The sequence below is a fragment of the Mya arenaria genome, chromosome 2 (assembly GCF_026914265.1).
Source record: "Mya arenaria isolate MELC-2E11 chromosome 2, ASM2691426v1".
Taxonomy (NCBI): domain Eukaryota; kingdom Metazoa; phylum Mollusca; class Bivalvia; order Myida; family Myidae; genus Mya; species Mya arenaria.
This window is the reverse complement of record NC_069123.1, coordinates 9,983,461-9,999,270: the sequence shown is the minus strand read 5'-3', so window position 1 is coordinate 9,999,270 and position 15,810 is coordinate 9,983,461. Positions and strand designations below refer to the sequence as shown.

At 33.2% G+C, this 15,810-nt stretch overlaps 1 protein-coding gene across 1 annotated transcript in view; it reads right to left on the bottom strand.

The window, feature by feature from the left end:
• Positions 1-15,605, bottom strand: part of LOC128222895 (heparan-alpha-glucosaminide N-acetyltransferase-like) — a 36,023-nt gene extending 20,418 nt beyond the window's left edge. Inside the window, exons 1-8 of the mRNA XM_052932071.1 lie at positions 15,537-15,605; positions 13,728-13,897; positions 12,803-12,921; positions 10,963-11,093; positions 10,153-10,222; positions 8,908-8,971; positions 5,440-5,543; positions 4,830-4,937 (exon numbers count right to left, since the gene is read on the bottom strand). Of these exons, the coding sequence (XP_052788031.1) occupies positions 4,830-4,937; positions 5,440-5,543; positions 8,908-8,971; positions 10,153-10,222; positions 10,963-11,093; positions 12,803-12,921; positions 13,728-13,897; positions 15,537-15,588 (818 nt within the window). The 5' untranslated portion in view covers positions 15,589-15,605. The remainder of the gene's footprint in view (positions 1-4,829; positions 4,938-5,439; positions 5,544-8,907; positions 8,972-10,152; positions 10,223-10,962; positions 11,094-12,802; positions 12,922-13,727; positions 13,898-15,536) is intronic.
• Between the last annotated feature and the right edge of the window lie 205 nt (positions 15,606-15,810).

Here is a 15,810-nt window from a genome sequence, read left to right as displayed (position 1 = left end):
CTATGTCATAACTTTCAACAGAGACTACATGAACTATGTCATAACTTTCAACAGAGACTATATGAGCTATGTCATAACTTGCAACAGAGACTACATGAACTATGTCATAACTTTCAACAGAGACTACATGAGCTGTCATAACTTTCAACAGAGACTACATGAACTATGTCATAACTTTCAACAGAGACTACATGAGCTATGTCATAACTTTCAACAGAGACTACATGAACTATGTCATAACTTGCAACAGAGACAACATGAGCTGTCATAACTTTCAACAGAGACTGCATGAACTATAAGATAACTTTCAACAGAGACTGCATGAACTATGTCATAACTCGCAACAGAGACTACATGAGCTATGTCATAACTTTCAACAGAGACTAAATGAACTATGTCATAACTTTCAACAAAGACTACATGAACTATGTCATAACTTTCAACAGAGACTACATGAGCTATGTCATAACTTTCAACAGAGACTACATGAACTATGTCATAACTTTCAACAGAGACTACATGAACTATAAGATAACTTTCAACAGAGACTACATGAACTATGTCATAACTTGCAACAGAGACTACATGAACTATGTCATAACTTTCAACAGAGACTACATGAATCATGTCATAACTTTCAACAGAGACTACATGAATCATGTCATAACTTGCAACAGAGACTACATGAACTATGTCATAACTTTCAACAGAGACTACATGAATCATGTCATAACTTTCAACAGAGACTACATGAACTATGTCATAACTTTCAACAGAGACTACATGAACTATGTCATAACTTGCAACAGAGACTACATGAACTATGTCATAACTTGCAACAGAGACTACATGAACTATGTCATAACTTTCAACAGAGACTACATGAACTATGTCATAACTTGCAACAGAGACTACATGAACTATGTGATAACTTTCAACAGAGACTACATGAAGTATGTCATAACTTTCAACAGAGACTACCGGACAATGTTATAACTTTAAACAGAGACTACATGCACTATGGCACATTTTTCAACAAAGACTTGTCTTAACATACATCAATAGAATCAGGGATGTGATTGACCTGGCAGCCGGAGGGCTGAAACATTTTCGGCCATGGGTTTATTGGACGCTCTTGGGGTCAAAAGCGCACTGCTGTAGAAGAAAAAATGGCTTTTTAGAAGCTCTTTTGAGGGCTCTCCTGACTTTTAATTTGAAGCAAACTGGAAAATTAACATAAACAACTGAAAGCAACCAAATATTTTTTTTTCAGGTAAAAAAAAATTGCGAATCCGCGGACAAATCACATCCCTGAGAATACCAACTTTATAATATCAAAACGGTAGATCTTGTTAGTCAAAATTCTATATATTATATGTGAGGGTTATGTTTGCTAGACATTTGGAGAGATAAAAACATTGTTTGGATTTTAGGATACAAGTACATATGCAAAAGAGTTTTGGTTAGGAGAATATTATTGTATGAAATATATACCATTGTGATGTTTGGGTGGACTGGTAAAAATACACTTAATGTTTGTAGTATAGGATGAAAAAGTTCCTGGATATTTGGGATACTGTTTTATTATTTTTTGAGGGGGTTGGGGTCTGTCTGGAATTCATGGGTACCAGGGCATTACGAGGTCAGCGACTGTGATGCCGTTCCAGTCCGAGTGGTCAAAGAACCAGTAGCCTCCTCCACCGTAGTTCACAAAACACATTATCACCAAGCTCAGTCTAAAATGATGCCCAACATTGACAGGAATAGAATTTTCTAATTGCCTCAGTCCACAAGGCTTACACTGCAGAACCCAAATGGTTGCCTCCACAATTGTTCTGAAATCTGGATACTATGTTATCACCAAGCTCTGTCTGAATTAATACTGAACTTGCATTTGTGGATGTTATGTAGATAAGGCCATAATTAACTGTTTCTATATTTAGTGTTTGCGAACAGGTGGGCTTTCCAATCGAAAACCACAGATCACATTTCTATTTGATCAACTATATTGCCAATTAATTTTCTCTTACTGTTTTAAGCACCCAAGTTAGGTTTTAAGTCATTTTGCAGTGGAAACCTATCGGACAATCGAAAAAAGTCTAAAATGGAAAAACGGGGCTCTGGTGTCTTAATTTTACTGAGAATGACACTCATTTGGATGTTTTTTTCAGAATAGCTAGATAGATAGCTCAACCCTAAACATAATTTTTTTTGCATGGCCTAATGCTTGATAAGATAAATCAGGAGCAACTTTGCCCACTTTACCATAGCTTGCAAAACACATTAACACCAAGGTCAGTCTAAAATGTTACCCAACATGCAAAGCAATGTTATGCATAAGCTGAGAAAAAAAGCGTTTATTTTTCATGGATGTAGCTATGAAACATAAGAAAATAGAGAGTGACTACTTTAATCTGGCATAAAAAAACTTCCATCTCATTAATGATGTCATGTATTACACGATTCTTTTGCTGCTGAAAGCACAAAATTTATGGATAGTGAAATGATTTTTTTTGTGCCAGATTACTTTGTGTTATAAAAAACAGACACACAACCGTTGTGTGACCCTACAATATTTTGGTATCATTTGGAAGCATTCTGTTTGCAGAAAAAGAAAATGTAACATGCATATTTTTGGCCTTCAAAATTAGCAAAATATGTTAAACATAAAGAGCAAATATTCAAACTGTTATAACTTTATTTATGACAAACTTTCGCTCATTTACTTAACATATTCGTAATCAGCAAGCAGATACGTTTCAATTGATTCCAAAACTGTAAGGAGTCACTTTGCATCAAAATGAAATATTTAGGTTAATGGAGCTATCATAGAATCAGATTATTTGTTCATTTGGAACTCCTCAGCCATTTTCCATCGAAACAACCTCTGATGTATGCAGGTACGTCAGTAAAAGAAGTGTGTAAAAATTTAAATAATAGTATTATTAAATTGTAGTGTTTTAACATGCATTGAGTATTACTAAGCCTAAATTGATTGCCATTGAAGAGTATTACTGCATAAATAATAATGATTCCCAGAGTCATTAAATTTAACTGCTAAATTGAAATTACTATGCGATCTACTTGCAGCATAGTTATATATGAACATTTCTGACATTGTATATATACAGTGGAAACTCACTAAACCGGATCTCCACAAAACCGGAATCCTCGGGATACCGGACTTTTTTCAGAGTCCCGGTTTTCCCCTTCTATTTTCAATGTAAAATAATCCCTACAAAACCGGAACCTCGGAATTCCGGATACCGGACAAAAAATCGAGAAAATTTGTTAGTTGTCAACGTAATTTTACCTCACAAAACCGGACGTATATTTGTTCAAACATGTCAAAATGATTTTGTGTATTAGGAATTCGCGAATCGCGTGTCACTTTGTCACTTTGTTTTGACAGCCGGTGCGTCGTTCAATATTGCACCTGTGATGTTGTGTTAACTCGATAATCGATAATGATGATTGCGCTGTGGATTGACTGCCGCGCGATAATCAAACGATAATCAAACTTGTGAAAAGAAAATTGATTGAAACATTAATTTGTTTGTTGCAGAAAATAAAGAACTAGAAACGATTATTAAGTGATCATTTTGGAGGGTTGTTTTATCTAAAGACTTCTATGATTGAATCAAATTAGAGCGTTGCGTTAATTAAACTATCAAACATACTTAACAAGCATTAAATTACGCGAGTTGTTTTGTTTATATATGTATATTTTAAGACTTGGAAAAAAGATGATTGTAAAAACGCAGAAATGTTTAATTGTGTTTATCACTTTTGCATGTGCTTTAATCATGTCTCAACCTCCGTCTAAACGTCGACTTCCCTTTAAAGGTTAACTCAGTTAATATTTTGAGTAAACTTACTCCGTACATCAAATCCTCACTAAACCGGAATCCTCACTAAACCGGAAATTTTGCTCAGTCCGGACCTTGTCCGGTTTAGTGAGTTTCCACTGTATATCCAAGGTTGTTTTCGATGGAAAATGGCGAGGAGTTCCGCATGATTATTTGTGGAACAGATTCCTTACAGAGGCATTCTATAGAGGTACACTTGATAGATGAAAACAAACAAAAGGTAATTTTAATGCATTATAAAACATTAATCATTTGACTCTAATGATCATGAGACAAAAAAAGCATTTGATTTGTGTATGGATACAAAATGATTAGCGATGTTTTGGCACTTTTTTAACTGGGAAATTGTAGCCACGTAGCTTTTAATTGAAAAATCCATTCATACCGGTAATATTTTTTTATCTGTACACAAATCATACTCTTTTTTGCTTGTTTTAAACATTAAAGTCAAATGAGTTAAACACGATAATGCATTACTTTTTATCCATTTTTTTACCATCAAACTATATAATGCACCAGTCAATTGTAGCCACGGCCCCCCAGGTGCGGGGGTATACCGGGGATAGCCAGAGAAAGGGGCCGCGTTTTTACCTTCCCATTGGCCCCGCAGTGCAGGGTGAATGCGGTGGTTTTGTATTCACGCCAAATATAGCGGGGAATGTGCCTCACTTAGGGTCCCTGGGGTGCGGGGGCTTTTGGCGCTGACTTTACCATCAGTTCGTCCCCGCAGGACGGGGGTTTTACCCGATCTTGGCTGGACCTAAAGTCCCCGCTATTCCCCAGACCTGGAGGGGCCGTGGTTACAATTGACTGACCAGTGCATAACAAGCCTCTTTAAGGAAAAAGGAGCTATCAAAACTTATTTGTGGATCGAATACCTTAAACAGAAGCATGCATATTAGTAACAGCTACATGTACACATCATGCAAAGGACAAAACATTTCGTTGGCATGCCATTACCATGGAAACACAAGGTCGGCCACAGTGAGGCCATTCCATTTTGAGTGCTTAAAGAACCAGTAGTATCCGCCACGGTAGTTCACAAAGATCATCAATACGATCGAGATGCTGCAAGAATTGCAATGTATGGCGTAATGTAAATGTCTATGTCTATATAGATTTAAGATTTTTGAAGTCACGACTTAAATTCTTAATTCAAATGGACCCCAGCGGCCCAATTCAATTAAAATCTTGTTCTTACACTTAAATTAAAATTAAAATAATGTCGTATTTTTTTTTTGCTACATATTTGTGTGATGATGTTCATCTGTTATTAAAGCTGCCCTCTCACAGATTTACCGTTTTCACATATTTTTTTTTGTCTTGGAATGAATCAATCATTGCATAAATATCTGGATACCAGTGATATAATACTGGTGACAAAATATCAGATCACAGTTTTTAATATTTATGTTAGAAAATTTATGTTTTGTGGCGAACGGCGTTAATAAAGGCTCGCATTTTTATCAAGTTTAGAAATCTTTTTTAATAAATACCATACTTAACAAACACTTTTGCGAGATACTGTATATAATAATTTAAAACCAGCATGTACATAAAAGGTACCCACCCTCTGAAAGTGTCGAGGGACTTAAGCCTCTCCTTGACTGGTCGGTGGTTATCGACATCAGCGGCATTGGTTGGTATTCCTAGGTCCTGCTCTGAGTAACCAGTCTAAAATTTTCAATGATTTATTTCGTTTACCAGTCTGATACAAGAAAAGATTAAGCAATGATATCCTTACAAATTAAAACTATGACGCTGGATTATGAACCAGGGCCCTTGAATTAAAAACTCCTCTGCAGAAACAATAAATCAACAACAAGGCATGGGGCAGCATTCATAAAGCATCTTAAGTCATTTCCTTACTTAAGTTGATTTCTTAAATTTTTCATAGTCAAATTAAAAGAAATGTACTTGACATTAAAGTATTTTTTTTCCAATGAATATTTAAGGTTAATGTAAATATTGTATTTTAAAAATTCTTTATTTTTTATTTCATATGACTAAAGAGATACTTAAGTTAGGAGATGACTTAAGAAGTTTAAGAATACTCCCCCAGTACTCATAAAACATCGATCTTAAGTAATTTCTTAACTTAAGTTGATTTCTCAAAATGTTCAAAGTCAAATAAAAGAAAAGTATAAAAGATTTTAGAAGGTTTATTCAATAACATCAATAAAAATATTTTTCAAACTATGCCAGGGACTTTTTTTCCGGACCCATGGTTGTAAAATATGAGGGTCAAAGGGATTTAAAAACCAACCCATGGTTGTGAAATATGAGTTTTCAAGGGATTTGGAAATTAATGTTTGACTAGATCACTTAGTGGAAATTTAACTTTAACAAGTAAAATTCCTACATTTTTTAAAGGGACTAGACACCAGATGGTCCAAAAATCGGGAAATACAGTATCCCCGTTTAAAAATGGCACAAAATGGTTTCCAGATTTAAATATTATCTGTGATTTAGTATAGATAAATATACCGATGCTATTTTTAAACTTACTTGGATTCATGTGGTAGACAGCCCCAGTTAATTTTGAATTGGAAAAATGCGCAAAAACTGAGAAAGACGTAAGCAATGTGATACATCAGTAAGTAAGATTTAATGCATTGTAAGAAACAATGTCAATTTAATGTTTTAAGTTTTAGACAAAATCATCTGATGTATGGTCCCTTTAATGTAGGTATTGTGCCCCATTTAAGGTGTATGAGCATTTATATTTAAATGCCATATATTCCAGAATGGGATCAAGTATTTTCATTTTCATAGAAAACAGATTTAAAAATGAGGCTCAATACCTTTTCAGTCAGGGAAGAGTCATGCAAGGGCTTTTTTCTTCGACGCAAATTGTAATGATGCTTTGAAGGTGGGGACTCGTTCAAAGAAGTTTTCGCATCAAAGGTTTGTTCTGAATTTACCTGAGAATGTTACAATTTGGCTGATTTAAAATTATACCCAGTCTTACACACTTACACATAACAGCAGAAAATCAAACTGTTTTATTTGATGAGGATACAAGCTACATGTGTTAACATAAAGCGTTATACATGTTATGATGTATAGAGAAAAGAAAGGTAAGTGTACAATATGATTGTGCTTGTTAAAGAAAAATTAAGTGAAGAGGAACTTTGTTGTTCTTAACATATTTGTTGTTCACTTTTAAACCCTTACTACTCTTAAGTTTCATGGAAACTCTTGTGACCTTCAGTACTTCTTAAAGTATCGAGTGTTTCAGCTGTGCTTGTTTTAAAAAAATCTATTCGCACATCATCAAAAAGTTCCCCTTCAAAAGTGTCTAAACTATCAGACAATTGAGTAAAAGACACAAGTTAAATTGAAACATCATTGTTAACTTTTAGATGTGAACTCTTCGATGATGTGTTAATATCTTTAATGTGACACTCTTATTAAAAATCAATACATACACATTTATAACAAACATCAATTTTTCTGATAAACCTTAACTACTTACTAAATAATGCATTTATGGAAAATATTAATAATTGATTACAAAATTGTAACCGTGTATTTAATAGCAGAAAACACATAAAATATTAAATGATTGGTGAATGCTGAAAGATTTACTGTGCTCTACTATAGTCTCATAAGGTAGAAATACCTTGTTTTATGCTCATTTCTGTCAAATTAAACTCGGTATCCTTCATAAGAACCATTGTTTTTGACATTAATTCATCCCTTTTGGAACATTAAAAAAATATTATTAATTGTGGTAAATCTTATTTGGGAATAAGAGTCTATCTTTAAATGAAACAAATGCAGCTGAAACAGTTATAACAAATCTTGTAAGGGAAACAGCAGACCAAAGGTGTATTAATTCAACTTCTAGCACACCGGATAGGCATTTCCGGTGAATTCAGCTGTGCTGGAAAACTCCATCTGGCATCCCCCCATGCCAGATGAGTCACGCACTGTGACGTAATACTTTCATTTTCTTTTATTAAACACTAAATGTAACCATAGTTATGGGATTTCAATAGATGAGTTCGATTAACATTAACTTTACAAAAATATTCTTTAAAAACAAAACAAAATAACACTTAAAAGACGTGATATCGAAGATCCTTATTGACGTATGCGGTGAATACAATTTACTGCGTGTCATGACGTCAGGAAACATCATCGCACACGCTTTTTGGTGAAATGTACAAAAACGCGCTTTCTTATGTATTTTCTTCACAAAAAATGTAATTAAAGGTATGCTAGAAAAAATATCTGTCATGTGTTCCCATTCCGGATAGAAAAATCCGACTCTCGGGCACGCTGCGTAGCCGGTAACTCGGCAAGCCTTGTTACCTGGCAACGCAGGTGCCCTCGGGTCGGATTTTCTATCCGGAACGGGAACACATGACAGATATTATTATTCTTGAGCAATAAAGATTTGAAAGTTAACAATACCAATAACAACGTTGTTAACAAAGTTCTGATAACAACGTTGTTAACAAAGTTCTCAAAACAATAATTAAACAACGTAGTTAATTTTAACAAAGTGCTGAACAATCGGCCAGTATTGAATTAAAAGATATGAAAGTTGAGACTATGACCGTAAAAACCATGTTAACTTTTAAAGCTGCACTCTCACAGATTGAACGTTTTGACAACTTTTTATTTTTTTGTCTTGGAACGAGTAAATTTTTGCGAAAATCCATGGAAAGCACTTATATAAGACTGCTGACAAAAACTTAGATCGCAGATTTTTATACTTAGTTTAAAAAATTGAATTTTTCTTAAACCATTAGTAACCGCTTTCCAAGACAAAAAATTAAAAAGTTGTAAAAATGGTATAACTGTGAGAGTGCAGCTTTAAGAAAGTTGTGAATAATCAGCCCATACATTGTTGAAAGATTGTTTTCTTTATATTTACAAGTATTATACAAGGTGCCTATACAAAGTTCTGAGTGTAAAAAAGCAAAAGTTACAATTATGTGTACAATTAAAGAAGATTTAAATTGAATAACGAAACAACATGGGAACATGCGTCAAAGACATAAATTGGTTTTACTACAGTACTTACATGATCATCAAAAGTCACGGTGCTCGGACAACAGAAGAGTCGAATCCTTTGGAATATGCGTTCTCTGAAATAGCAATTATGTGTTTCAGTAAATTTACAGAGAATCATACTAAAATATTGATTATGGTTTTAGCCAGGTTTTAAAAAGGACAGGGTGCTGGGGGACAGAAGGGCACATTGTATCAGGCAGTGAATAATTAAAACATAATGAATTTCAGGGAAAATGTTAGAAATTTGAAGTACCGGTAATATTAGGTTTTAACTACCAAATATGTAAAATTTGTTTGAATTAATAATCATATTTCAAGTTTTAATCAAAACAAAAGAAATATTTGTTTATCTTAAGCATTTTATACTTTGAGGGCAGGAGGGTGCACTTTCTGGTCTCTATGGGGGCATAAGGGTGCTTCAAAAAACGGACAGGGTGCAGCACCCTCTCAAAGCCCTCTAGCTAAAACCCAAATATATAATTTATTTTCCATAAATAATTATAATAAACACTTGATAAAATGTTTGCCGGAACCTATTTACCGAGAATGCAATATGCCAATGTAAATTTAGTTTATATATTGACTAGGGATAGATTGATGATTGAGTATGTGGAAAATTTATCTTTTATGACTGGGGTCATCGTTAATCATGGCACCGATTACATAATCACAGAATTGACAATCACCATGTGGATATATTTGCTACGAATAGAAACATTTAGTAGAACTTGTTTTTAAAAAAAATAAAATATTATTAATATATAGTTAGTCTTACATACCATTCAATTATGAATTTCATTTCAACTCCATAATTGTTTATTACTCGAAATAGCTCGTCCAATTATATCTGATGATAAATCATGATTTTAGACCAACGCCAACAAAAAATGGCTTGGTCACATCCTTTTCAAAAACAGGTAGGCTTTTCTTCTATCTTTTTTATTTGGCTTTATGTAAAAAGGTTATAGTCATCATTAGGAAAGAGCGTTATAATAACATTCTGTATAAAGCTACTATTAAAACACAGTCTACGGTAATTAATTTTTATTTTTTTTACCAACAGACTATAAAAACAGTAGGGTCAGTGCCTTTTTCATAGGCAGGGTTGGGTTGAACCAAATGATAAATATTTTTATAGGCCCAATTTCCAGTCCATTATATGGACATGACATCTAGCAGGTAGTCTCTTATTAAATTGTTTTCGAGTACATGTATTTTATATCAATGTTATAAGAGTTTAATGAAATCAACTTACCTCAACATCCATTTGAATAAATACCATATAATTGTCAAAAAGACAAACACGCCCATTGCCACATATATAGCTGGAAAAAAAAAAGCAAAAATATTAATAGTTTTTAAATTAAAACATGCAAATGTACAATAATGTGAAGATAATAATTTTTTTGAAATTTTCTTGTTACTTATAAGAGCAAAGTAGCTTTATTAATGCACGCATCAACAAAGTAACTTAATATATGACACAAGTGAACATTTCACAAAAATTGCCTTTGGTTTGGCACATTTTGGTCGTCATATCCAAAACTTTGTTGTGCAAAATTTTGTGTAAGTGAACATGGCGATTCTAGATTAAAAGACATTTTCTTATTTCACAAAATAAACTGTTATATCTTAAATGGAGAAAATGCATTTGACAAAATGTGTTTTTTTGAAAAAAGAGAGTTTAAAAACATCAAATTCTTACTATGAAGAAGTATTCAGAGATTTTGAGTGTGTACCCATGATAAGTATGGTACTTAATTCAAAATAAAAAGAACAAAGCAAGAGTCTTACATTTAAATTTTAACTCTAAGATTTCTTATTCTTCACTCAATTCCTTTAAGTATTGCAAATGCATAAACAAAAGTAATTCTGGAATTGAGCAGAATTTTACCATTAAAAAAATAAAATGCTGTTGAAAATGTAAATACATTTGTACAAATTTTAATTACTAAGTTCAATTTGTAATTATACTTAACGCAGGTCTAATATATCTCTGCATTTGCAAAAAGTTATAGTTTATCATGTTTGATAGCACCATGATTTGTATTTACAAGAAACCTACGTATGTTGCAGTCTCTTGGTGAATTCAGGAGCATTGGTTTTGCACACTTGACCTTGGATGTGGAATCATCAAATGATACCATGACCAGGTAACGTCCACCTTCCTTGAAATGATCACTCAAAGCTGCTTCACTGAAAAAGAAACATTAACAATAATTAGATTTAATACACTGATCAGGGGTTGACACAAGCTAAATTTCCCAGAGATCCCGATAAGACACCACAAGTTGAAATCAAGTGTCCCTTCCTGAAATCAGGCGTTCATTTAATCTCCTATACTAAAAACTAGGGATGGCAACGAGTACCCGAGTACTTGAGTACCAAATCACTACTCGAGTACTCGGAAAAAAAATAAAAAAATCTATAAAAATCACTAAATACACGATTTACAGACAAAATATCAGATCTGGTTAGTTGCCAAGAGGACAATTTACGGCCCCTCTAATCCCCGCTGTGTACACAATTGACCTCAATCAATTAGATGACAGTTGTTGTGATAGTTGCAAACTGTCAACAAAGGACCCCTATTTCAAATTAGCACTGATGTAAATTAGCGAAGTTTTGATAGAGGTACTTTCACCTACACAATTCTATTGTATACCAATTAGAGACCTTTCACCAAACAATGGACGCTAACGAGCGAAAGTGTATCGACCGTTACGAGAATTGATTTCTTAATGGGCGTATTTTAACTATTTTTGCAATGATTATCACAATTGATTGGTTGATATTTTAAATCAAGAATTATGAATATTAATGAGGTAAACAACAATTACACAGTACAAAAAACTATGATTTAAAAAAATAATAATTGGTAGAGTGAACAACTGAACTTTGTATTGAATTTCATTCACTATTTTTATGTATGCTATTATTTTTCGTTCATTGTAATTCTGATTCTTGTTCATTTCTGCAGTGCATACTCGTATAAAATGAAACGAATAAGACAAATTAAAAGCCTGAAACAACATTTGTTTTCTTTTTATATCATTTTTTGTTAAAATATGTAATGAAAGTTTACTTTAAAGCTGAAAGTGACCAATAATACGACCAACACACAATATACGTCATTAACGATACATGTATACACAATCTTGTCTTCATTTTTTCGGAGTAATCGAGTACCCGAGTACTCGATCGAACGATCGTCCGAGTACTCGAGTATTAATTTTACTACTCGTTGCCATCCCTACTAAAAACGCACAAATAAAATATTTTGTACTTTCTCGTTCAACATTACATATATTTTGGGATTAACTTTCTGCTAAAAAATGATGGTGTCCCGATAGGACACCGGACTTTAAAGTTCTGGTGTCCCTCAATAAAATGAGGTGCCCTCAGCATCCCGGGAGTCGAAAGCTGCTGAAAGCTGTTGATTATTTCCTTACAATGTTCAGCCATTCATACATGTACATCAGGTATTTGTTAAAGACTCAGCCTTGTCCAATGATCAAAATCAGCAAAAGCCTTAATTTTAAAACAACTTTGTAAATAAATCAGGGATTTATTATAGCTTGTGAGTCATATTCTTTAATAATGTGAAAACATAGTTTTCAGGCTTGATCGAAAACATTTCAATTTGCTGTCTTCTTGTTACAATCTTCTTCAATTAGAAAACAATCACTAGACTCATATGCAAAATATGAATATATAATTATATGATACCAGAAAATTCACTGAGTACAAATGAATCAAAATGTGAGAAAATGACATGAAATAAGATGAGATGGAACACAGTAAGTCTGCTCAGCCCTGTCCAGAGTCTGGAGACTGAAACTGACAATAGCCGCTAAAAATGCTCTTATGCTACATATGTAATTAAACACATAATATCCCAGTACCTGCAAGTGCTATCCGCATTAGAGCTGGTAATGTTGATTCTCGTTCTCCATCGTGTGTCCACCAACAACGAGACCGTCTTGTCTTCCTCCCTGCACTCACAAACTTCATGCATGGCACACTGTGGCGATGATATTATTATAAACTTTAATGTAAGGATCATTTTCTATGCAACCAATAAATCGAAGCAAAAAACGCTAACTGTCAGCTGTATCTTTTTGTTTTCTGGTTGTTGGTAATTTATGAATGGAATATTGTAGGTAAGTATATCTACAAGTATATATATCTATTGTAAACATTTAACTGGGACTTGAATACCATCCTAAAATTAACCCTCTAATATACATTTTCTACATATAAATGTTTGCACATCTCGCTAAAATAAAAATAATGAGACATAAAGTAAATTATTCATTTAGAACATTACTGTAATTTATATTATTATTTTTTTAAATAATATGTATGCATTTCTTGATAAAAATTATCATAGTTTATGTCTTTTAACTCTTTTATTAGCCATTTTTACTGTGCAAATTGGACCAAAAAAAATCTGTTTTGAGTTGAGTATAATTACTTCAAATTCCTTGAATAATTTTAAAAATAATTCTAATCAAATGCCTGTCTTTAAAACTATTAATACATGTATGTTCATAGTTCAACTTCAGCCCTTTTGCAACAACCTGAACTTATAAGATGAAGAATTCAAAGATGTACTGAATGTTAAGAAAATCCCTGAAAGTGTACTATTATAAAAAAAATACTTCCTGAAGACCTAGTTTAGGTCTCATTGAAGCAAAAATTGAAATTGTACAATTACATTCCAATTGTCCACAATTATTTCCATAAGTAGTGTTCCTAAAACCCCCTAACTCATTTATGTGTTATAGGCTGCATGGAATAGAATCACTTGTATAACAATGTACATACCATGTAGCATTCCCCTGAAACTGAATAGATCTTGAGGCTTTCATTTTGGTGAAGAAGGCCTTTCAGGTTAAACGTTATCCATGCTGTATCAATCTGTTTTGTTGGATAGGTATTGTTTTTGTAGCATGGATGTTTATGGTGATTTCCAGTGCATCCAAGCACAGTGAGACCTGAAACAAGGCAATATTTTTTTTTTCATATACAACTTCAAAAAAGTATTTCTACAAATTATATTGAAATTAATACCAGAATCTCTGATGATTAGTCAATACATATTGTTGGAAGTTATATTTGAACCCTGTTTATTAGATAGGGCATCTCTTTCAGACAAACACAGACATGTGAACTCTACCAGCAGTAGGTAAAATCTACCGCTTTTGAGACCCCCATATTGCTCTATCTCTCACCCTACAAAAACTACCGCTTTTGAAAAAAAATAATCTAAACAATTTTTGGCCTTAAAATTTCATTTGAAAATCCTCAAAATTCTATCAACCATGCTTAAATACCCCATAATCTGTCACTTTAAGGAAATGATCCAATAAACAATCTGTCAAATAACTTGACAGCTTGGCTGAGAATGTTGCTAACTTACAGCACTCAAGACCACCGGCATCCTACTATTCAGCATTCTTTGTTAATTGTCATCCTACTAATCAATAGTCTTAGTTAATCTTAAAGACATATATTTTAATGCTTTGATCAAAACATTACTGCATAGAAATAACATTCCAAAAGTTTTATTTATCTCAATCAATGTATAAAATTTTACGACATTTAAGCGCAAAAATTAACATACTAAATTTTGCAGTTGTCTGCTCTTGACCTGTTTGGCAGTGTGATTGAATTATCAGCAGCTGTACTAAATATAAACTTGAGTTTTCACTTCAGGCGTAATATTCCTTTTGTTTCACATTCAAAAACACCAACATTTGACAAGACCCTGAACCATGACATTTTTTAAACGCGTATTTTTCGAAAATCTAGAAATAGTAACAACCATCAAGTTTTTTGTTTACACTGTATCCATCATTGTTTTTGACTGAAAATGTAAGTAATTTAGAAATTCTACCCCTTCTGAATCCAATTTGAGACCCAAATCTTCCTCTCTGACATTGCCAGAGGTTCACATGTTTGCAAACCTCTTTTTTCCAATATTTTTATTACAATTTAGAACTCTGGGCATAATGTTTTGGGTCACTGGTACCTCAGATTTTTATGATTGTAACAACCTGAACTTTTCAGTGAGTATCTTAAGGAATGAAGCCTTATTGAAGTTCCATTTTTAAACAGGATTCTAAAATTATGCCAATACCCTAGAAGCAATGATTCATAATGAATGATGATCTCTTAAAGGCAATGATAATAAACAAGTCTGCCAATACACAAAATCATAATAACCTGTGTGTAATGTCTACCAGTGTATTTAGACTTCCTTCGCTGACTGTTAATTCAAAATTAATGTTTATGTATAATTTTTAATAGAAGCTTGTAGAATATTTAATTATCTTTTCATTTATGTGCCCTTAAAAAGTATTTCTAAAGTCAATGACCCCCATCAAAATATACGTCTGCATGTACATATTTATAATGCTGCTTACGCAGATTTTTACTCATTTTTCAGTTCAGCAACTTATTATTATTTACAGCAGCACTTTCTCTTTCAATCTACCATGTAAAAATAAAAAAAAATAGTGCCACTGTGCCAGCTTGATCTAACATAGAATAATTTCCTGGCATTTAAAATGGCACTTTTTCACATGCATGCGGACATACAATAAGTTACTGTGAAACTGTAAACAAACTAACCAAATATTAACAATACAATATTTGTTTTCCTTATTCCTCCTTCGTCTGCCATTTTGAATAAGTCACAAGACCACCACGTGACTTATCATATTTATGTTGCTAAAGGTAACAGTCCACTAAATATTTTATTTGCTGGCACAAGACATATCTTCGAGTATTTGAATTTCTAAATAAGTTAAATAACTCAGGGTCGAATCCAGGATTTGACGATACTGTACTGGGAGGGGGCGTTACTTAGGGGCGTAAGCTTAGACTTGCACCCCTTCCTCAGAAG